Genomic DNA, 24,226 nt, shown 5'->3' with positions numbered 1-24,226 from the left:
ACAAAGACATTACCATCCTTATAGGAGATTTTAATGCCAAAATTGGACCTGACAACACAGGATATGAACAAGTCATGGGGACCCACGCTCTGGGAGAGATGAGTGAGAATGGAGAGAGATTTGTGGATCTGTGTGCACTTAACAACTTGGTCATAGGAGGTAGCATCTTTCCTCAAGAGTACCTGGGTATCGCCAGCAGGCACGATAGAAAACCAGATCGATCATGTCTGTATTAGCAAGAAGTTCAGAAGATCTTTGCAGGACGTTAGAGTTAGAAGAGGAGCAGACGTAGCGTCCGACCATCACTTAGTGGTGGCCAGATTGAAGCTGAAGCTGAAGAAGAACTGGATAGACGCGTCAGATAGAGTGAAGTTCAACGTTAGCCTTTTGAAGGATCATAAGATCAAGGAAGTTTTTGGACTGACGCTGAAGAATAAGTTTTCAGTACTACAGGATCAGTCTGAGGAAGAGGAAGACAGTGTATCCAACAGATGGCAGAAAGTGAGAGACACACTTAGGTCAGCATGCCAGGAAGTGCTTGGAATTAAGAAATATCAGCAAAAAGAGTGGATCACAGCAGAGACCTTGACTAAGATAGAAGATAGAAAGAAAAAGAAGGCAGTAGTTAATAACAGCAGGACTAGAGCAGCAAAGGCTAAAGCGCAAAAAGAGTATGCGGAAGCCCATAGAGTAGTGAAGAGGAATATTAGGAAGGATAAGAGAGATTATGTGGATGGACTGGCAGCAGAAGCGGAGCAGGCAGCATACAATGGTAATATGAAACAGCTGTATGACATCACCAAGCGACTGTCTGGAAAGTTCAGCAAACCAGAGCGTCCCGTCAAAGACAAGCAGGGAAAGTCTATAACAGAAATAGAACCACAGATGAATAGATGGGCGGAGCACTTTGAGGAACTCCTGAATAGACCAGCACCATTAAATCCACCAAACATTGACCCAGCCAACGAAGACCTTCCAATCAATTGTGATAGACCAACCAGAGATGAGATCAGAAAAGCCATCACTATGATGAAGAATAGGAAGGCGGCTGGACCTGACGATATTCCAGCAGAGGCCCTGAAAGTAGATCTGGATGTTTCAGTGGAAATGCTGTACCCCCTCTTTGAGAAGATATGGGAAGAAGAAGTGATTCCAGCAGACTGGAAAGAGGGATATCTTATTAAAATCCCCAAGAAAGGAGACCTCAGCAATTGTGCCAACTACAGAGGAATCACACTTCTGTCGGTGCCAGGGAAGGTCTTCAACCGAGTTCTCTTAGAGAGAATGAAGGATGCCGTCGACCCACAGCTACGAGATGAGCAAGCAGGTTTCCGGCAAAATAGATCATGCACGGATCAGATAGCAACGCTTCGCATCATAGTCGAGCAGTCTATGGAGTGGAACTCCTCATTGTACATCAACTTTGTTGACTATGAGAAAGCATTCGATAGCGTGGATCGAGAGACTCTCTGGAAGCTCCTTCGGCACTATGGCATCCCAGTAAAGGTGGTCAACGTGATTAAGAACTTATATGATGGCATACACTGTAGAGTGATCCATGGAGGGCAGCTTACAAACAGCTTCCAGGTGCGAACCGGAGTCAGACAAGGATGCTTGTTGTCACCATTTCTCTTTCTCCTTGTCATTGATTGGATTATGAAGACATCCACTTATGAGCGTAGGAACGGAATCCAGTGGACGTTGTGGACCCAGCTCGATGACCTGGATTTTGCCGATGACCTTGCACTCCTTTCGCATCACAAACAGCAGATGCAAGAGAAGACCAACGTCGTGGCAGCCATGTCATCACAGGTTGGCCTCAACATCCACAAGGACAAGACCAAGATCCTCAAGATTAACTCCATCAGTAATGACCCAGTCACACTGAATGGAATCCCTCTGGAAGAAGTGCAGTCCTTCACCTACCTAGGCAGTATCATCGACCAACAGGGTGGCACGGATGCAGACATCAAAGCAAGGATTGGTAAGGCAAGAGCAGCTTTCTTACAGCTCAAGAACATCTGGAGCTCTAGAGAGTTGTCTTTGGCAACAAAGATTAGACTGTTCAATTCCAACGTGAAATCAGTCTTATTGTATGGAGCTGAAACCTGGAGGATAATTAAAACAACCACCAGGAAGATCCAGACCTTCATAAATAGTTGCCTTAGAAGGATTCTCCAGATCCGCTGGCCAGACACCATCAGCAACATCTACCTCTTGGAGAGGACCCATCAACTTCCAGCAGAGGAAGAAATTAGAAGGAGAAGGTGGGATTGGATAGGACACACACTACGCAAGCAGCCAACCAACATCACTAGACAGGCATTGCGGTGGAACCCCCAAGGCAAGCGGAAAAGAGGCCGTCCAAGAAACACCTGGCGACGCGACCTTCAGGCTGATAGCATAAAAATGGGCTATACCTGGAACCAGCTAGAGCAAATGGCCCAGGATAAAGGACTCTGGAGATCTGTGGTTGGCGGCCCATACCCCGACTGGGGTGACGGGCGTGAGTGAGTGAGTGAGTGAGTGTGTCTGACAATTTTATGCTTTACTATTGTTTTGACAAATTTGCTCGGTACAGACATTAGACTTACCGGTCTGTAATTGCCGGGATCACCTCTAGGGCCCTTTTTAAATATTGGCGTTACATTAGCTATCTTCCAGTCGTTGGGTACAGAAGCCGATTTAAAGGACAGGTTACAAACCCTAGTTAATAGTTCCGCAATTTCACATTTGAGTTCTTTGAGAACTCTTGGGTGAATGCCATCTGGTCTCGGTGACTTGTTAATGTTAAGTTTATCAATTAATTCCAAAACCTCCTCTTGTGACACTTCAATCTGTGACAGTTCCTCAGATTTGTCACCTACAAAAGCCGGCTCAGGTTTGGGAATCTCCCTAACATCCTCAGCCGTGAAGACTGAAGCAAAGAATTTGTTTAGTTTCTCCACAATGACTTTATCGTCTTTAAGCGTTCCTTTTCTATCTCTATCATCGAGGGGCCCCACTGGTTGTTTAGTAGGCTTCCTGCTTCTGATGTACTTAAAAAACATTTTGTTATTACCTTTTGAGTTTTTGGCTAGCCGTTCTTCAAACTCCTCTTTGGCTTTTCTTATTACATTTTTACACTTAATTTGGCAGTGTTTATGCTCCTTTCTATTTACCTCGCTAGGATTTGACTTCCACTTTTTAAAGGAAGTCTTTTTATCTCTTACTGCTTCTTTTACATGGTTTTTAAGCCACGGTGGCTCTTTTTTAGTTTTTTTACCGTGTTTCTTAATTTAGGGTATACATTTAAGTTGGGCCTCTATTATGGTGTCTTTAAAAAGCACCCATGCAGCTTGCAGGGATTTCACTTTAGTCACTGTACCTTTTAATTTCTGTTTAACTAACCTCCTCATTTTTGCATAGTTCCCCTTTTTGAAATTAAATGCCACAGTGTTGGGCTGTTGAGATGTTCTTCCCACCACAGGGATGTTAAATGTTATTATATTATGGTTACTATTTCCAAATGGTCCTGTTATTATTACCTCTTGGACCAGCTCCTGCGCTCCACTCAGGACTAAATCGAGAGTTGCCTCTCCCCTTGTGGGTTCCCGTACCAGCTGCTCCAAGAAGCAGTCATTTAAAGTATCGAGAAATTTTATCCCTGCATTTCGTCCTGAGGTGACATGTTCCCAGTCAATATGGGGATAATTGAAATACCCCAGTATTATTGAGTTTTTAATTTTGATAGCCTCTCTAATTTCCCTGGGCATGTCATCATCACTATCACTGTCCTGGTCAGGTGGTCGATAATAGATCCCTAATGTTATATTCTTATTAGAGCATGAAATTACTATCCATAGAGATTCTATGGAACATGTGGATTCACTTAAGGTTTTTACTTCATTTAATTCTACATTTTCTTTCACATATAGTGCCACTCCCCCCCCCTTCGCCCCCCCGCACGACCTGTTCTGTCCTTCTGATATATTTTGTACCCTGGAATGATTGTGTCCCATTGATTGTCCTCAGTCCACCGGGTTTCTGTGATGCCTATTATATTAATATCCTCCTTTATCACGAGGCACTCTAGTTCACCCATCTTATTATTTAGACTTCTAGCATTTGTGTACACTTTAAAACTTTTAAAGCATTTTAAAAACTTGTCACTATTTATTTGTCTGCCCTTTTCTGATGTGTCAGATTCTTTTTTATGTGAATGTTTCTCGTCTGATCTGGCCCTTACATTATCCTTTTCCATCCTCTCCTCCTGACTATAACCTAGAGAATCTCTATCAATAGACTCTCCTCTAAGAGAAGTCTCTGTCCGATCCACATGCTCCTCTGCAGCAGTCGGCTTTCCCCCATCTTCTAGTTTAAAAACTGCTCTACAACCTTTTTAATGTTTAGTGCCAGCAGTTTGATTCCACTTTGGTTTAGGTGGAGCCCATCTCTCCTGTATAGGCTCCCCCCATCCCAAAAGTTTCCCCAGTTCCTAATGAATCTAAACCCCTTCTCTCTACACCATCATCTCATCCACGCATTGAGACTCTGAAGCTCTGCCTGCCTACCTGGTCCTGCGCGTGGACCTGGGAGCATTTCTGAGAATGCCACCATAGAGGTCCTGGATTTCAATCTCTTCCCTAGCAGCCTAAATTTGGCCTCCAGGACGTCTCTCCTACCCTTCCCTATGTCATTGGTACCTACATGTACCACGACCACCGGCTCCTTCCCAGCACTATACATAAGTCTGTCTAGATGCCTCGAGAGATCCGCAACCTTTGCATCAGGCAGGCAAGTCACCATACGGTTCTCCCGGTCATCACAAACCCAGCTATCTATGTTTCTAATAATCGAATCTCTCATTACTAACGCCTGCTTTTTCCTAGTAACTGGAGTTTCCTCCCCCGGAGAGGTAACCTCAGTGCAAGAGGATACCCCAACACCATCTGGAAGGAGGGTCCCAACTATGGGAAGGTTTCCCTCTGCTCCTGTAGACGGCGCTGCTTCCCTGGGCCTTTCATCCTCCTCAACAGCGCAGGGGCTGTCTGACCGGAGGTGGGTCAATGCTACAGTGTCCTGGAAAGCCTCATCAACATACCTCTCTGCCTCCCTTAGCTCCTCCAGTTCTGCCACCCTGGCCTCCAAAGCCTGCACGCGGTCTCTGAGGGCCAGGAGCTCCTTGCACTGCTTACACACAGACGCCACCTGCCCACAGGGCAGGTAATCATACATGCCGCACTCAGCACAATAAACTGGTTAGCCCCCACTCTACTGCTGGGCTTCTGCCTGCATTGTCTCCTAGTTAATGAAGCAAGACGTTTTGACTGTAGTTTAGTTTATAGGTTTTAAACCAAAACTAACAGCAAGGGGGCCTTGCCCCCTTCCCACTCCCCTTCTAAACTCCCTTGTGAAACTCCCTGTTAGCAGCCCCTGTTCGCAAAGCCTGTTTGTATCCTGCTGAAACAGCAGCATTGGAGGATGAATTCTATGATTTAGGTAAGGTTTGTCAGTGACCCTGCTTGCTGTAGCTGCTGTTGACATTGTTCACATGGGTGGTCCCTTCTCTTGCCCCATGACCATAGCTGCAGCTGTTGCCTCCTTGCTTTGCAGTTCAGGAGAGGAGTCTCAGCCTGTTCAACTGCTGCTCTCTGGAGATTGTACAGAGACCTCTGCCTAGAATGGGGCTAATAGGCCCTAGAATCATAGACTCATAGAACCATAGGGTTAGAAGGGTCATCTAGTCTAACCCCCTGCCAAGATACAGGATTTGTTATGTCTAAGCCATCAGATGGCTATCCAGCCTTCTTTTGAAAACCTTCAGTGAAGAAGCTTCCACAACCTCCCTAGGCCATCTGTTCCATTGTCCTACTGTTCTTACAGTTAGGAAGTTTTTCCTGAGATTTAATCTAAATCTGCTATGCTGTAGTTTGAACCCATTGCCTCTTGTGTTGGTCTCTGTGGCAAGAGAGAACAACTTTTCTCCATCTTTTTATGACAGCTTTCAAGTATTTGAAGATCTCTATCATGTCCCCCTTTAATCTCCTCTTTTCCAGACTATACATACTCAGCTCCTTCAGCCTTTGCTCATATGGCTTGCGTTCCATCCCTTTGAACATCTTTGTCACTCACCTCTGGATCCTTTCCAGTTTAGCTACATCCTTGCTATACATTGGTGACCAAAATTGATCACAGTACTCCAGCTGAGGCCTAATCAGCGCTGAGTAGAGTGATACTATCACTTCCTGAGACTTACATGCTATGCCTCTGTTAATGCAACCTAAAATTGCATTTGCTATTTTTGCAATAGAATCGCATTGTTGACTCATGTTGAAATTGTCATTCACCACAATTCCCAGATCCTTCTCAGCAGTGCTGCTCCAAGCCAGTTATCCCCCATCCTGCATTTGTGCATTTGGTTTTTCTTCCCTAAGTGTAACACCTTACATTTGTCTTTGCTGAATTTAATTTTATTGTCTATAGCCCAGTTCTCCAGTGTATCAAGATCCTCTGAATTTTAGCTCGATCCTCCAACGTTTTGGCAGCACTCCTCCACCTCCCAAATTTGTGTTAGCTGCAAATGTGATCAGTCTGCTCCCCATTCCTACATCCAGGTAATTAAGAAAGATGTTAAACAACACCTGACCAAGAACAGATCCCTGTGGAACCCCACTTGAGACCTCCTTGCAATCTGACATCATTCCATTCATAGTTACTCTTTGTTTGCGGTTGTTTAACCAATTATGTATCCACTTAATGGTAATTCCATTGAGCCCGCATTTCTCCAACTTACTTATCAGAATGTCATGTGGGACCGTGTCAAAAGCCTTGCTAAAGTCCAGCTATATTATGTCCACCACATTCCTCCTATCCTCCAAGCCAGTTACCCTGTGAAAGAAGGGAATCAAGCTGGTTTGGCATGATTTGTTCTAGTAAATCCATGCTGGCTGGTAGTGATCACACCTTCAACCTCCAGGTTTTCGCAAATTGAATGTTTTATATATTGCTCTAGTAGCTTCCCAGGTATCGAGGTCAGGCTGATTGATCTGTAGTTCCCCGGCTCCTCCTTTCCCCCCTTTTTAAAGATGGGGCACTATGTTAGTCCTTCTCCAGTCTTCCAGAACCTCTTCTGTCATCCATGCGTTTGCAAATATTATTGCCAGTGGCGCCAAGATTTCTTCAGCTAATTCCTTCAGCACCCTGGGGTGACCTGGAGTAGGTGGGTAGCCTATGTGACCTGAAATCACTAGGTATGGTGGGCTTGGGAGTAGAGTGGTGAGAAAAGAGTCAGAGAGACCCTGAAATAAGAAGGTGGAATGGTGGATCTGGGAAATGAGATATGAGGTGTCAGTGGCCTGGAAATGAGTAATGAGAGAGCAGGAGAGTCTTGTGCATGTGAGCCATAACCAGTGACTCTTGTTCCTTTTGAAATCTTTTAAACAATGAATAAATATGATTGTATAAGATTTCAAAAGTAATAGAGTGCAAGGGTTCCTGAATGTCATGTGTTCACTGAGAAGAATAATGCTTTATTAATAGAATTGGATAATTGAGCTGCTTTGGAGTTATGAAGTATGTCGATTGTGTAGTGGTATAGGGTTATATAAGCATATGCAGACTAGAGCTGGGCAACATTTTTTGTGCAACTCCCCATCCCCACATTATGCCAAAAAATGCAGGGGGGGAAAAAACAACAAAAATTCCAGAAAAATGAAAAGTTTGAAAATGTTGAAACAAAAATTAAATGTTTCTCTTTGTTGATTGGAAATAACTTTTTGTTTTGAATTTTAGTGCAGTTTTATTTTTAAAAAAGTGAAAAACCTGAGAACAAAATGAAATGTATCATTTGGAGATAAACAAAAGGTTTTGTTTGACTCAAAGCAATTTTTTTTCCTGGTTTGGCTACCAAACTGAAAAATCAGTTACTCACACGGCTCCAGTAGAGACCTTTCAAATGTCTATTTTTAACTATAATGGGTAGCAGCTAACATAGGTAGCTTCCTTCTAACATAGTACACCTCTACCCAATATAACGCGACCCGATATAACACGAATTCGGATATAATGCGGTAAAGCAGTGTTCCGGGGTGGCGGGGCTGCGCACTCCGGTGGATCAAAGCAAGTTCGATATAACGCGGTTTCACCTATAACGCAGTAAGATTTTTTGGCTCCCGAGGACAGCGTTATATCGAGGTAGAGGTGTAGATATTAGTATTTTAATATACAAGAAATTGATCCCTTGAATAGCTAATACATTTTATAATCTCCTAGAAATTTATTTTGACTTTTGTGTATATTTTTCCACATTTTAGGAAACAATGTTAAGGTTGGATGAGCCATATAAGTTAGATGGGATATTAGTAAGTGCTGAAGGATTATGTGTCATTGAGGAACAGGCTGATTCCATAACTATTCGCTTCCAGGAGTCCAACATTTGGATTTTTAAAAGATGCATTTTTATCTTATAAATATTAATTTCTTTTTGGGTGTTAGCTGGACTCCAATGAAGCACACATTTGGCCTTAAGTCTAATAGTAACTCACCCTCTGCTTTTCCCTTTCATGGTTTCAGCTTTGCTTCCTGATTTTATGTCAAGGTGTATTGAATTACCATAGGCCAATTCTATTTATACAATACTTTTAGATTACTAAAGAGCAGAAAATATTTGAGACAGAGAGAGAGACTCTTACCTGTTTTGCTGAATTGTGTATTAGCAGGAATACATGTAATGCAATACTTTTGTTTGAATATAAGGGACAAGGAGAGTTACATTTTCAGCTCTTGATAACAATTGCAGGAGGGATGTGATATACATTCTGTTGACGCACAGGCAGTACAACATAATCAAATACCATGCAATGGCTTGCAGTACATATTGCTGAAATGAATAAAGTGCAGAAACAAATTTTTCAGGTTACTTCCATGAATCTAAAGTGGCACTGTTCTGACACTGGGTATGCAGTTTGCTTTACTTTTAAATCAGCATTTCCCACAGTGCTACAATATGCAGCCTTTTCAAACAGGAGCAATTTGCTCCCAGGCCAACTCTATCCTCCTGTTGACACTTCTGACTTCACTTCTGAAAGACATATGGTGAGGCAGCACAGAGTATAGGAATTCTAGAAGCAAAGTGTAATGCTTGGTGTATCCTTTTACATGTCATTATGCACAGTGCTTTTCAAGCTCAATGATTTCGTATCAGTGCTGGCATAGAGCTGTGTGTTTGTACGTGCAGGGGGCTCTTAGACAGTGTGCTTTGCAAGCAGCAAGGAGAAGCCTTTCTGAAAGAGGGAAGGAAAGCTGGAGGTATTAACCTTTAGTGTCTAAAAGTGGAAAGTGGCAACTACTATATAGACAGCTTGTGAGAAGGTTCACAGTATACTATGCTGAAAATCTGATCAAGTCACACTGGGACTACTTGAGTTTTGTGGTGTCTAGCCATGACCAAATCTTACAGGTAAACAAAACCCGAGCATCAAGATCTTTACCTTACTTCATTGGTTGCACGTAAAAGATGGACAGAACTGGAAAAATACAGAGCTACAGTTTAATGTATGTAAAGACCCAGAGGAATTTGGAATTTAGAAACAGTATTTTTAGACAGAACAACAACCCGAGAGTAACAGTAGCTACTGTAACCTATGAGACTGCAGAAGTGTAAATCAAGAAGCAACTGATTTTGGCAGCAATCACTGTATAGAGTCTTGCTGACCGTAGATGGAGTCTCGGAGGTCATTTTATTTCATCTTCCTTTAGAGAAAGTGCAAGTAACCTACATTTTAGATCCGTTTTTCTTTCCCTTTGCCCACACTGTACTGTGTTTATTTTATATCAGCATTATAAACATTCCATGATGTTTTTTCTATACAGTTTGGGGTGGTAGTTGTGGTGGTTTCTGTTTTTATAAACCTTTTATGCTGCTTCATCCACTCACATTTTGAAGATAATTGCCCTTGTTGAGTCTTTGGCAGGCTGAGGAGTGTAAATTAGGGATAATTGCTGATCCAAGTTTTGAATGGCAGCTTCCCTTGAAGGAATTAGGGCAATGTTAGTATGCAGTCTGAATGGAAATGTTTGTCGTGCCTTGAGGAAATTTCAGAATATTCGAGCAGAAATCTTTGCTTGTATATAATTCTATAGAGTTTGATTTTGTATCATGTCTTCATGCAAACTGTATCCCACAATGCTATGAGAACCAAATAATACTGTTACAAAGTTACAATAAAAATGAAAACAGTGTGAGATGGACAAGCTCGTAGAGCCCACTCTGCTATACTTTCACTGCAATTGTTGGCCACACTAGCTAAATTGGAGCTAGCATGGATCTGGTCTACACCAGGGGTAACTAGATCTCTCACGGCAGGATAGACACCCTAAATGAGGGAGTATAGGTCAAGAGAACAGAATTTACTAGAGACATCAATTCATGTTGAACTGTGTCACATCATAATGCATTCTGTCACTGTGGCATTGGTGATGTCAGAGTACAGAGAAACTCCACTATGCCAAAACTCTCAGAGAATTATCATTATTTGTTCCCTCCAATTATTTATACAGTTTGGGTGATAGGATGTTTTGAAAGAAATTCAGCCAGGTCTCATTCAATAGCATGCTCTTGGGACCATTACAGAGCATTGTCAGATTATATTTAAGTTTTTAATATATTAGCACACATTCATATGTGTGTATATATACACACATGTATATATGCCATAAAGACAAAAGCACACAAAATACATAAAGTAATTTATGGAGCAATTTTTTAGTATACACTGTGCATGTAAACATTTGAGAAATTGTGCAGTGGAAGTCACTGTAGTCACTTAATATTTTGACTTTGTAAATAATGTGCAGGCTCATGTCTTCCATTTGAAACACAACTGAATGTTAAGAACTACATTGTGTAGCTGTTGCTATTACCTTTAAACCTGGCAAAACAGATACTATAAATCTTATGGCAGATTTCTGCAGCAGGAATATTGTATAGGATAGTGCTATATTTCATTCCACTATTTAGTAAAATGCTACGTAATCAGCAAATGTAACAGCCAGACAATGATTTTCATGCCATGTAACCAAAAAGTTGACAATAACAAAGAGAAAGTTATGTCACACGTTTACATGTATGTGAGCAATAGCATCTATACATTATATTGTCAGTTGCATTTATATGGTTAATAACCCCAATAAAACAAACATCAAACTAATTTTAAATGTTTGAACTTTGTAAGCATCTCTCTCTCTCACACACACACACACACATCTACCTTCAGACAATATGCATGCACGACTCCTATGGATTCCAATAGGAGTTTTGCCTTCACGTGGACTGTAACTTCAGGTCCACAATTTGTAAGCAGTATTGTGCATTGCTGTAATTTAGTGACCATCTTCTGAGAACAGTTTTGGACACTTTTAGTAACACGTTACTGTGTTACATTGATATTGCTGCACTCCACTTCAACTTAAATCCAAAACACATACAGCCTCTGTAGAATAACAGACCTAAGAGCTAAACATGACTGGCTAATTATAAATGTGCTTCAAGATTCTCTTTTACAAATGATTGCTCTTTTGCTGATATAGAAAAATATATGTTTATTTTGTAAAGAGAGTTAGAATAAATAGCACATTATAATACCCTACTTTTGGTATCAGTCTGTGCTGTAAGTGCCTAATGTTGGTGCTATTTTTAGATGGTCTATTCCTATCTTTGAATTGTGAAATGCTAACTTCCCAGCTAATGTATTGTCTCATTTTGCAAAATTAAGTAAATAAAATACTGGTGTGGACTGACACATTTCCAAATAAAAGCTTTTAAAATTCATGCTAAACATACCTCTATACAGAATATATTCACCACTCAGTTAGGGTTACCATATTTCAACATAGGAGCCCCGCCCTAGCCCCGCCCCTGTCCTGTCCTAGCCCCGCCCCTGCCCCTTCCACTCCCTCCCACTTCCTGCCCCCTCAGAACCCCCAACCCTCCCCCCCACTCCTTGTCCCCTGACTGCCCCCTCTTGGGACCCCTGCCCCTAACTGCCCCCCAGGACTCCACCCCCTCCCTAAGCCTCCCTGCCTCTTGTCCTCTGACTGCCCCCTCCTGAGACCTTCCCCACATCCTAACTGGCCCCCTAGGACCCTACCCCCTACCTGTCCCCTGACTGCCCCAACCCTTATCCACACCCCCACCCTCTTACAGCCCCCCCCCAGAACTCCTGACCCATCTAAACCCCTCTGCTCCCTGTCCCCTGACTGCCCCCTCCTGGGACCCCTGCTCCTAACTGCCCTCCAGAACCCCACCCCCTACCCAAGCCTCCCTGTTCCTTATCCCCTAACTGCCCCTTCCTAAGACCCCTCTCCCTAACTGCCCCCCAGGACCCTACCTCCTACCTGTACCCTGACTGCCCAAAACCTTATCCACACCCCCCAGAAAACCCCCCCGAACTCCCGACCCCCCCTGCTCCTTGTCCCCTGACTGCCCCCTCCTGGGACCCCTGCTCCTAACTGCCCTCCAAAACCCCACCCCCTACCTAAGCCTCCCTGTGCCTTGTCCCCTAACTGCCCCCTCCTGAAACCCCCCCCCCACCTGTACCCTGACTGCCCAAAACCTTACACCCCCAACCCCCAGACAGCCCCCCCAAACTCCTGACCCATCCAACCCTCCCCCCTGCTCCCTGTCTCTTGACTACCCGCCCCCCCAGAACCTCCCTGCCGCTTCTCTGACCCCCGGCCCCCTTACTGTGCTGCAGAGCAGCGCGCTCGGAAGCGGGGGAGGGGAGCAGGGTCAGAGCTCCAGACTGCCGGAGGCCGAGGCGAACGGCCGGCTGGCGATCTGCAAATGCAGGGAGGGAGGGGGAGGGAGAGAGAGGAGGGGACTGGTCTCAAGTTTCAGGGGAGAGGAAGGGGAAGTGAAGGAAGGGCTCTGGCTGCCGGAGCCCGTGCGAGTGGCACGATCCGGCAGGCTGCCCTGTAAGCCGCGCACGCTCTGCATGGGGGGGAAGTCCGGACATTGACGCTATTTTTAACTCAAAAAAGCCGGACTTGTCCAGGGGAATCCGGACGAATGGTAACCCTAACTCAGTTAAATGTTTCCTTTAAAAAGTGGCAGAAAGACAGAGATAAACTATATCCTCACAGATTCCACATTCAACATCCTCTGAAAATCCCATGGTGACTAATTCTAATTGACTATCAAGTAAAAAGATTGCTGGGTACCAGGTACACACTGGACACTTCCTGCTTGGGTCAAACATTGCAAACATCCTGCACAGTGCTGACTGAGTCTTTCATTTTTCATTAAGAAGGTGAATGTAATTTTCAGAGACAGCAACATTGTCAAGAGGATCCCAATTTGCAGATCTTTAAATTTATAGTCAATCCATTAAATCACCTCTGAAATTAGGTAGAAGGGCAAAGAACTTCTGAATGGATTATATTTTGTGGAACACTCAGTGGATTCCCTCTTAAACAGCTTTCATGTGACATTTTTTCCTCCTGGATTCTGAAGTGGTCTCAGTGTCCTTCAGTCTCAGTTTATGCTGTCCTTATGGCTGCTTCGATCTGTATTGTGGTTATTTAGTTCATGGTTTTTCCACTGAATGCTTGTTCCATTCATTGGCACTGAAGTCACTAGACTTTTGGATCGGTAGCAGCAACAGCAGAGACATGACTGGAAAGAAAAAAGATTCCAAATAACATAAATCTAGAAACTCTCTATAGAACTATATCCTGTCTTCAAACGTGTGCATGGGATTCCAAGTGAAGAAGTGGGAGCTGCACATAGGCAGAGTTTGGCCTTAAAAATCCAGGTGATTCTGTAATTGCCCATCTCTATGACACAAAATTAAGGCCTGACCTTACACTCCTTATTTAGGCAAAATTTTCACTTCACTGAATGGGAATTTTGCCTGAGTAAGGTGTGCAAGTTGAGATCCCACCACACTCCTCAAGTGTAATGCATTCCACTCTACAGCAGATGATCCCTTCCTGTTCTACAAACTAAGGCAGTGTTCCAAGACAAGGTCTAGTAGTAGCAGACAGGCGGGGGTGAGGAAAAAAAGAGATCCTCATCCTCTTTAGATTCTCATCCTTTCTTTCCCTCCTTCTTCATCCCTTCCACCCTCTAAGAAGCAGAGAGAGTAAGAGCAGGAGCAGACTTTTTTTCTTTTTTTAGCCAGGAGAGTGGTGAGGATGGTGACTCAAGCCTATGATGCTGGATTCTGCACAGGCTGGGAGGCTCCATTACCTCTTTTGAAAAGTGCAGCAGCACAACCTGTTCCCTCAGGCTTTCTCTTCCCTCTCATGGAAAACAAAGTCTGATCCTAGGCAGGTGGGATTCGTGACTCTGCTCCGGAGAGGGAAGGGGAATGAGGACTGGTATTCCAGCAGCAATAGCAGGACTAGTGACCTCTCTGGGACACAGCAGCAAAAGAGCTTTGCAGATAGGCAGAGCTAGACTTAAGTTAACTGTATTGTGTATCTGTGGGTTGGGATGTAAAATAACGGTATTGATACTCAGGTAGGGGGATAACTTAATTGTAATATGGGAGGGTGGCCTGAATGTATTGTTTTTGGTATGGGAGATGTGGGGGTGGGTTATAATGAGGGGATGAGAGGCATAAATTAATTGTATGACAGGGTGGGGGATGGCCTGAACTAATTGTACTGGAGCAGGCAGAGGGACTGAATTAATTATATTGGAGGCAGCCTGGGAAGGTCCAACTCTATTTCCAGCCCCAGTTCTCCAGGTATCCAATGGGAGGTCCAGACAAAGATCCTTTCCACAAACCCACCAGTCCCCAAGCATCCTGGGCAGGGATTGCCCCCTCAGCCCCCTGCAATTTGTAACTGCTTGCAAACCTGGTTTTATTTCATTTATAAAGTGTGGAAATATCCAGGGCCAGCTCCAGGTATTTTGCCGCCCCAAGCAAAAAAAAAAAAAAAAGCTGGAGTGCCGCCCCTTGAAAAGTGCCACCCAAAGGGCCGGAATGTCGCCCCCTTGAAGAGTGCCGCCCCAAGCACATGCTTGGAATGCTGGTGCCTAGAGCTGGCCCTGGAAATATCCTAAAAAACCCTCTAAATTAGTGCATGCAATGCTGAACAAAACACAGGTGTTCCACAGTGTAACCATTTGTCACGTGATTCATTGGCTTGTGTCACACATTGGCGGGTTTGCTTTCTTTCCTTTGCATATAATCCTAACAGCTAAGGAAACTATATTTTGAAGGGTCAGCTGGTTTCACAGTCCCCTCCCCCCCCATTCTACTTCTTTCCACTCTGCTCTTCACTCTCATCTTCTCTCTCACTTTACTACTTTTGTTGTGAATGGATACTTTAGGAAGCACCAACAACAGCAATCTGGAGGTACAGTGTGATAAGTAAAGGAGGTTACTTTAGCCCTAAATTTTCAGGTGTCCATTTTGAGTTCATGTGAAAAATGGACTATACAGCTGTCCAACAATTCTGAAAGCCATTCCACTTTATTTAACTTCCAGAGTTTGGATTTAGTTTCCTAACTTTGGGCTTCCAAAGTTGAAAATTTGAGCCAAAGTGTGATTTCCTGATCACAGGCAGATTAGGATTTCTGCCAAACATATTCATCATTCTGAGTAGATGCTAATATTGGGAGAAATATGATCAAATGAATTCCACTCCATGTATGCGCATTAAGTGGGTAGATAGTATCTAAGATGTACATGCATAGATCACTGAATGTTTGACTTGGTGGAGTTTGTCAAAATTCTATTATACTGGTTTAGTATCTACACTGCCTGGATAGTTTCAGCTCTCAGTCTGGTATGTGTGCTATGTGACCTTCTAGCGAATAAATTAGATAACTTCATATCTTTACATGCTCTTCCTTAAACTTTATAAATACCTATATCATCATTAAGTACTTTAATGGAGCATGTCTGCGGGACAGCTACATAAAAATGTCTCATGCTAGAAGTCTTACCTGGAAACAGTTTTTAAACTTCTTGCTCACAAAATAGAGAGCTATGGGGTTTATACAAGAGTTCATGGTTGCCAGGTTAATGCTGATGTAATCCAGTGGCAACAAGAAACTAGACAACAAAAGAGAAAGTAAAATAATTACAACTCTTTACACATTGTAAGGGCACAAGCATAGCACATGGATACTCTTCTCTGATGTATAGGCCAATTCTCTACGGTCTATACTGATCTTCTAGCATAGGCAATGTGTCCGCAAAGGCCTGTCTGAAATAACTAGTCAGACCGTCCAGTTTGGAAAAATGAGAAGAAGGTGAACATAATGGCAGTGGTCCAAATTCTGCTCTATCATGAAACCTCATTGGAATGGAATACCCTAAAACTGAAGGATATAATGGAAGGATCAGAAAATGGAAGAGTCAGCACTTATAATCTTCTAGTGTCTGGCTCTGACAGGTTAAGTTAACAGTTCTCACAGCTGCATGAACAATCACATTAAACTCTAGGTAACATATCACCCTATATTTTTTCATTCTAAATGGTTGAGGTAAGAAGATACAGTACCTGAGCAGTTCACATCTGTTAGGGTCCCTTTCATTGTATACCATTTTCTTCAAAATTCGGCTCAAATGGAGAGGAAACCAGCAAAGGGCAAAAATCACTACCAGACAGAAAACTGTCTTTGCAACTTCTCGACGCTGAAGGAAGCAAGTAAAAAGATTACTGATACATGTCAGTCACATTGCTACATAAGGGCAGGGAAGTGATAGCAGCACAAAAATAGGCAGTCTAGATAAAAGCATGCACTTAAGATTGCTCATGCAAAACTCATGTTTATTCAGGAACAACTATTAAATTGAGGGGGAGCTTTTCATGAGCAGACTACAGGCTCAGGCCTTTACAGAAGGTTTCACCTGAGTCTTGTCAATGCACATGTCCTGTCCAACAGGTGTGGGTGGGTTAGTGAAAGGAATTGTGTGTGTGTGTGTGTGTGTGTGGGGGGGGGGTGTTGAGAATATAGTTGTTGCCTCTGCAGCTGCCACTGGAATATAACATGGAGGGTAAGCCAATGTTGTTACAATTTTCAGCCACATTACTCCAGTTAATCTCCTAATATGACTTAATATTATTATTGCTTCTTTCTTTTAATAGCAGTTATCAAAATATGAAATCTGATGTAACTTTGACTTCTGTGCTAAGAATGGGGCTGCTGCAGCCAGGAGCACAATTAAGCATTAATGTGGAGGAGGCTGTGTGAGGAAGGGGAGAAAGTGAGAGAGCAAAAATGACAATTAAAAAGACACTTTTTTATAAACTGAGGCACAAATCCACCTTGACTGGGCTTTGGAGATCACAGCAAGGGGAAAGTAGTGGGAGGAGTCCTCCCCACACACTTCTATTTCTAATGGCTGGAGTGGACTCTGGGGTCCTAAAGCCACCTGCCCCATGTGGGTAAGGACTGGAGCATCTGCATGGTGGAGGATTTAGTCTCTCCTTTGGCCCACCTGACTCTGGCTCTATTCCCTTTCAAGCACAGCTGTGGAGAACACTCTCATAGAGCTCACTTTGTATTATGACTGGGGTAAAAACCCTAGGACTCACCCTTGTGCAGTGAGACTGCACAGGTACAGCCTTTAAAGGGTCATTCACAGCTGTAGACAGAGGGTTAGGATTTGAGGGGGTGAGGTAGTAATTGTAGCCTCCTTTCAGACCTTAATTGCAGGGACTTGGCTAAAGGTTTTAAAACCACAGTCCAGAAGGTAATATAGAAAAGAGCTGCAAACCAAGCAAAGTACGGTCTGATATTACTGTGAGTGACTTTGCACCGTAATCAGTGTTTACACTAGACTTCTTTTTGCCATTCATGGTTGCAATGATGGGAGCATCAATGTAAACAAGACATTGATGTTTTTAGCACTATCTAAAACTGTTCAGAGTAGGTGTAGATGAGAGAGTGGCAAAAATGCTGATGGCGGCCTGAACCCTGTCTACACTAGTGCTCTTACTGTTTCTGCCACCAGTACAACAAAGGGTGATTTCTTCAAAAAGTCTAGTTTAGACAAGGCCAAAGTGTTTATAACTAGGATGCATGATCTCTAGCTCTTTTCAAGATATGTAAAGTATTCAGCTGTAGCTAAAGTGGAAAGGACCAGCAGAGCTTTATGTTTAGGGGTAAAAATTCAGAAAACATAAAGCTCTGCTGGTCCTTTCCACATTAGCTACAGCTGAATACTTTACATTTCTTGAAAAGAACTAGAGATCATTTTGCCAATTTTTGCCAAATCTTTGTAGCAGCATTCCAAGGAATTTAGCCAGTAGAGATTTAAGGTTAAAGAGTGGGTGAGCAAGACTCTCACACTTTCTTAGGAAAGGAAATAAACACTGTTTAGGCTCTTGAACATACAGTCTCCAATATCTACCTATTCTATAAATTACTCTTGTGTTCTGGGTTTGGTTGAATACCTCAAGGTCAGAAGTCACCAGTAGCCTCACTTTCTATTTCTGGAATTTATTTTATTAAAACCTGTTTTGAAATGTTTATAAACCAACTTGCAGACACAGCAGCAGTGTTTTCCCGACCTTGGATTCCCTAATATTTACCTGCTTAAGATGTTCGCTGAGGGCAATTCTCAAATTGCTGTTCCTTCTGTTTAACATTTCACAAGTCATTAGTGTGTAAAAGACAGCAGTACATGCTAGTGGCACACAGAAATAAAATCCAAACAGCCACCAATCCTTTGCGTTTTTGTAAAACTGAAGATGAGAGAAAAAAGAGAATGAATTCTCTCCAAATGCAATGCAACGGACAACAGATATATAACGGAACATGTGGTGGTTGATAGTGGTTCTTCTGAGCCTATTAAGTGGAGTGAACTTTGTGCATTCTTGTTCCTTCTAAAATGTGTTTGTGGTGGAGTAGGATTCTGACTGTTTGCAGAAGGCATCATCAAGACATTTCTCAGGGAACAAGATAAATATATCTAATTCCTACTCCTGATTTACCATCACTTGTTAATTAGCCCAAAGTTTTAAAGGGTTTGAATTAGTAATAAACCTGTAGTATAATCTCCATAATGGTGTGACTAAACTCATCCCTCATATTAAACTAAATAGTTATAAGTTACAAAGTTACAATCTGTCTTGGGTTGGAAATTGCTGCTTGAGGAAGTGCTTGCTGGGTATTTATGCTCATTCATGTAAACCAGTGCTCAACACCACACAACTGACTTGCCAAATTGAAACAAGCTGCAGGTTGACTCCTAAGTCCCAATAGTAACTCAAACACTAAACTGCATATTAAACCTCTAGGATAACAAGTCTTGATAAGAGCCTTTCTCAGCAAAAGTCATTTACCTTTTAAGGCTCCTGTAAACTGTTTTGGATTCCAAAATGGGCAGGTTAAAAATGTCTTGTAAGTGTAATCATCCTCTGCTATCAGTGGATAGATTACTAGTTGGTGTGCTTATGTAGCAGGCAGATAGAGCCCACTTAATGTGTGCTTGTCTGGAAAATGTGAAGCTTAAGACTGGCTGCTTCCAATGGCTTCAGCTGTCTGGTTAGTTTTAACCCTTTATTTACCTGGTACGTGCGCTATGTGACTTTCATGACAGGAAATCAGGCCCAACAATAACTTCCCAGTATTTTCCTATGTACAGTTAAACTGCTGGTAGTGATTTAGGAGGCATATTACATTTGACAAAACATTTACAATTTTATTCCTCTGTTGGCAGCTATATTTGCACACTTGAGGACATGCTGTATTCTATTTTTCCTTTTTAAAGAAGAGCTGTTTTAATAATCAAAACTCTCCATTGAAATATGACGTTTTAAATGCTTCCTGTCTCTAGGTTATTAGTCACTGAGCTGGATGTGTGTAAAATGGGACCACCCCCTTCTTTCTCAAACACTTTCCCCTAGCTTGTTTATTCCTAACGGATGTGATCTTACTTGTAACATCACAGTTCCCGCACCAAAATATCAGATGTTAATAATGGAGGATTATGTGTCTCCTAACTACTGTAGAAAGAAGTCAGAGGTCTGAGATCTTGTTTACGTATATTTCTGAATAGTGCTCAGCTTCTGAAAAGGAACAAAATCAAAGCTATATTCCAGATTAATTGACGTCCATTTAATGAGGTTGATTTTTTATGCACTCCATCAGTACAGCCATGGGTTACATGAGAGAAAACATAAGTTACCAAGGAAAAGCTTTCTCTCTGCACAGGTAGAAGGAAAGGAGGGACCACTGGTCATAGGCCTGATTCTGAAACCTTTATACATGTTGACTATCACACAAATATTCCCATTGAAACCAGTGGGACTGTTAGTAAGAAAGTACTACTCAGGATAAGATTTTCAGAACTGGACCCAATAGCACCTCTCCTCTAGAATGATTTTGGGTCTTAAGTAGGGTTTTAAAGCCCAGTGCACCCAATTTCCAATGGACCTCCCCACTAGCTAGGATATAACCAGGTCAAACTTCAGTGAACTTACTCCTTCTCCTGTTGCACAGATAAAGTCCAGAACTGAGATCTGAGAGGTGATATTGGGAGGGAGGAGTAAAGGAGATAGTTCAGGAGGACGTCTCAGGGGAACAACTTTACGTTCCAGATGGGACTTCATAGGAGCACACCTAGAAAAGCCACTCAGGGCATATGATGAATCAGCACACACCCTTAGTGCATTGGCCAAACCCCCTCCCCAGCTGACTTTCTGAATTGTATTGGTTGGCTCTTTTCTCATCATCACCATGTGGAGGAGGGGTGGTGGGCTCTTTGCATAGTTGTATTCTCTGTGGGCAGAAGTTCCACCACTAGGGATGCACAGCCTGGATTCTGGTAGCAGAAACCCAAAAGAGAGTCAAGCCTCACATTTTAAAATTTTTGCTGCCTGGGCTGGGCAGGTGGAGATTGCCATTTGCCTCCTTGTTGGCAGAGAGACAAGGACTGAGAAGGCACACACAGAGAGAATTATTTTCCCTGCTACAGGATGTTCCTCCAGATCATGCTTGAAGCATCTTGGTAGGGGAATGTAGGGAAACTTGCACTGCTGTTACCCATAGTGGACCTGTTCTGTGCTGAAAAGGAACACCTCACTTTCTAAAACTCCCATGAAAATACACCCACATCCTTGACCAACTTGTAGACTCTGTATGCAGCACTTACTTATTGACATGTCCAAGTTATAAAACCTACAGCAAGATGTCTGTAAATGATTAATTAAGGAATCTGAGCTGCAAGAAGCTTACATCAAAGTACAAAACTGGGCTGATTTAAGAAAAATAGGCATCCTTTTGTTTGCCTTGTAAGTCCACATGGAACTAGTTTTCTACAGGAAATGTGCATTTTAAACATGTTTCCTAATGCTCTCAGCCTCCTGGGATTCATGTCCTCACATGAGTCGTTCAAGTCTTTCAAAGGATAATGTTTTAAGATCAGATTTACTTTTATTAGCTGTGGCTGAATATGGGGACTCATGACTAAAATTGAAGTTCCCTATCCTAGTTAATCTACTTTTGTATGAGTCTCAAACTTTAATGGATAAATAAAGCTTTGTTTCACTCTTCAGTCCGACATCCTGCAAGAGTCTATATTCTAAACTGTTGATTGCAAAAGAAGGAACTTTGATTACTTGAATATTATACATACCATCATAAACTTGTTTGTAGCATTGAGCATGCAGGTAATATGATTTTCATCTTTGTATCTGAAAGATATCATGACAAAACCGATTGCTTCTGGAATAGCCAGTATAAAGGAGAGAATCCAAATGGAGAAAATTTCAATAGCAGTGATCATGGGCACACCAATTCCCTGAACACGACTCCAGGAGGCAACTGCTCTGTACCTAAAATAAAGAGATAAGCATGACATTCCAACCTATTTTCTTTATTAAGATCTAGAGCTCTTGGGTTGTCTTAACATATCAGGGATGGTTCTAGATTCCTTAAACTCCCTCAGAGTGGCAGCCTTAGATCTGTGTTACCTAAGTGATAACAGAGGACCCTACTCATCCAGGAAACCTACCACCCATAATGCCACCAGCAGCATTGTGGAACAGATCAGGAGGCTGGTGGTAGACAGCTGGATGCAAATATTTACATAGGGCAGCACTGTATCTGCAGGCAGTTAACTAATATTTTATACCCAGAATAGGGTTGTCAATCTTCATAGACTAAAGTACTGAAAAAAAACCCAAAACAAAACCAATCACAAGCAGGAAAACATGTGTGTTTTGTTTACTCAGCTTAAAGTGCAATCTTCCATTTATTTTAAATGCTAAAAATACCAGATTTTATAGTATGGGGCAATTTCTAGCCTGGCCTCAGAATACAAATAGTAAGGGTGCTAGATAGTGCTATTGACAGCATATCAATTCAGTCTCAGTACCTACATCACTTTTCCTATGAGAAACTGAAGCACAGGGTAAGAAAGTTTGAAAATAAAATCCATGCTAAAAACAGTACACTTTTTTCCATAACGTTATCCATTTAAAAATAAAGAGGTTACCAGTACTTTTCAGAAACAGGCTGTGGTTCTCTGGCAGCAACAGTATATTGTCCCCCTGTAATAATCTAAAGTGGCTTGGTGGGCAGAATTCTTTAATCTATTCAGTTCCACTTAGCAAACTGTTTATACTTAATTTGTTTGTTTACTTCCCCAAAATAGTAATAAATAAATATAGTATAGTAATTCCAGATGGGGAGGTATAGGTTTTTCATACTGTCTGTTGAAGAAGTATTTTTCTGAAGTTTGGAAAACAAAATAGGAATCCTAGCAATACTGTCCAACTCCTTACACAATAGTTATGTACAATACGAATATGGGCCCACTGAAACAGTAAAAATACCAATGGGAGATGTTGTTAGTCATTGTAGGGCCTAGTGGAAGTTCCATGTACAATCTCATTAATGTGATGGTGGACTTATGAATTCAGTCTCATACAGCAAAGATGTTTGGGAAATAGACTGAATCAATGTATGCAGGATTGGGCCCTTACTCTCAGAGGAAAACTGTTGGATGGCAGGACTGTAGAATAATAGCAGAGAATATAAAAGTGGAAGGTGCAAAGTGCTCAGTTTTTCATCACTTTAATAGAATACAGACTAGAATATCTCTCTCTGGTGTATACTACAGGCTCATACAGCATACGTGCAAGACATGCTGGGGAAAGGCTCTTAGTCTTAAGTTATATAAGCTCTTCAAGATATTAAAACAAAATAGGCCATTTTAGACTTGCAGGGGGAAAAACAAAGGAAAAACTCAAAAAAACCTTATTTGAAATGTATTCCTATGCTCTGAGAATGCCCTAAGAGTTTAGGTGATTGCTCAGTCCCTGGAGGGCATATGAGACAAAGCTATAAGATCATCTAACTGAGCAAACTGTATTTGAATGATTTAGGAAATTACCCTCGGTAACAGAGCTGACTGAATAGCCAAAGAAATTTTGCCCTAATATTTATTCACTTTCAAAATCAAGTTTGTTTGATCATATCTTTGACCCTTTTCAGTGTTGCTTTGTGAAAAAATTTAAAGTGCTTGAATTTTATTAGCAGGAATATCCATAGAGGGAGCATTTCAGCACATGTACATGAATATTAATAGAAACTGAACTTTGAATTATATGTTTGTAAAATTCTCATTCAGTTACATAAGTCATGTGATATTATTTCAGTTCCCCAATTGGATTATATATATAACTAATACTGTATGTAACTGTGAACTGCAAATTACAGTCAAATACACTATCTGAAGTTCGTGCTGTTAGTTACTCATGTAACTTTTGTAATTGAGTGAATTGCAAGTTGTGAACCTAATTCTCTACTTCCCTACACTTTGTGCAGTCATTTACACTTGTGCAAAGTAAACTATTATTCAGAATTGATCATGTTTTACAACCTTTTTGCACAGCTGTAAATCACTGTACAAGAGGGAAGGCAGTGGAGAATTGGGTCCTGCATATTCAGTTGTGATTTTTGCAGCTCACAATTCAAATGACTCATCAGATCAAGAATTATTTATTGAATTTGAATAATTTCAAATAAAGAATAAATTTAATAATTTGATTATAAGAATTTGTTGAATTTTCATACAGAAATTATATGGTCAGCTGTACTCAATTGGTACAAAGATAACTTCAGTAAAATAGTGTACTGTAATTTTACAAGTGTGTGTACTGTGAACTATTTAATACAAAGGATCTTTGTCTAGCCCCCAACGGCCTATAATTAGGAGTGTGAAAATGTTGCAGAGTTTTATTCCTTCAAACTTACAGAAATATAGTATATATA

At 41.9% G+C, this 24,226-nt stretch overlaps 2 protein-coding genes across 7 annotated transcripts in view; one reads left to right on the top strand and one right to left on the bottom strand.

Moving 5' to 3' along the window:
• The window catches only part of LOC122173709 (uncharacterized), a 135,562-nt gene that overhangs the window by 36,569 nt on the left and 74,767 nt on the right, over positions 1-24,226 (top strand). The gene's annotated exons all lie outside the window — the stretch shown is intronic.
• Positions 13,275-24,226, bottom strand: part of EDNRA (endothelin receptor type A) — a 41,114-nt gene continuing 30,162 nt past the window's right edge. For both annotated transcript variants that reach the window (XM_065596444.1, XM_065596445.1), the window contains exons 4-8: positions 21,585-21,783; positions 18,538-18,690; positions 16,501-16,634; positions 15,941-16,049; positions 13,275-13,654 (exon numbers count right to left, since the gene is read on the bottom strand). In XM_065596444.1, coding sequence (XP_065452516.1) covers positions 13,514-13,654; positions 15,941-16,049; positions 16,501-16,634; positions 18,538-18,690; positions 21,585-21,783 — 736 coding nt within the window. In that variant the 3' untranslated portion in view covers positions 13,275-13,513. The remainder of the gene's footprint in view (positions 13,655-15,940; positions 16,050-16,500; positions 16,635-18,537; positions 18,691-21,584; positions 21,784-24,226) is intronic.

The sequence above is a fragment of the Chrysemys picta genome, chromosome 5 (assembly GCF_011386835.1).
Source record: "Chrysemys picta bellii isolate R12L10 chromosome 5, ASM1138683v2, whole genome shotgun sequence".
Taxonomy (NCBI): domain Eukaryota; kingdom Metazoa; phylum Chordata; order Testudines; family Emydidae; genus Chrysemys; species Chrysemys picta.
Note: the sequence above shows the minus strand (reverse complement) of the source record. Positions and strands in the feature narration are given on the sequence as shown.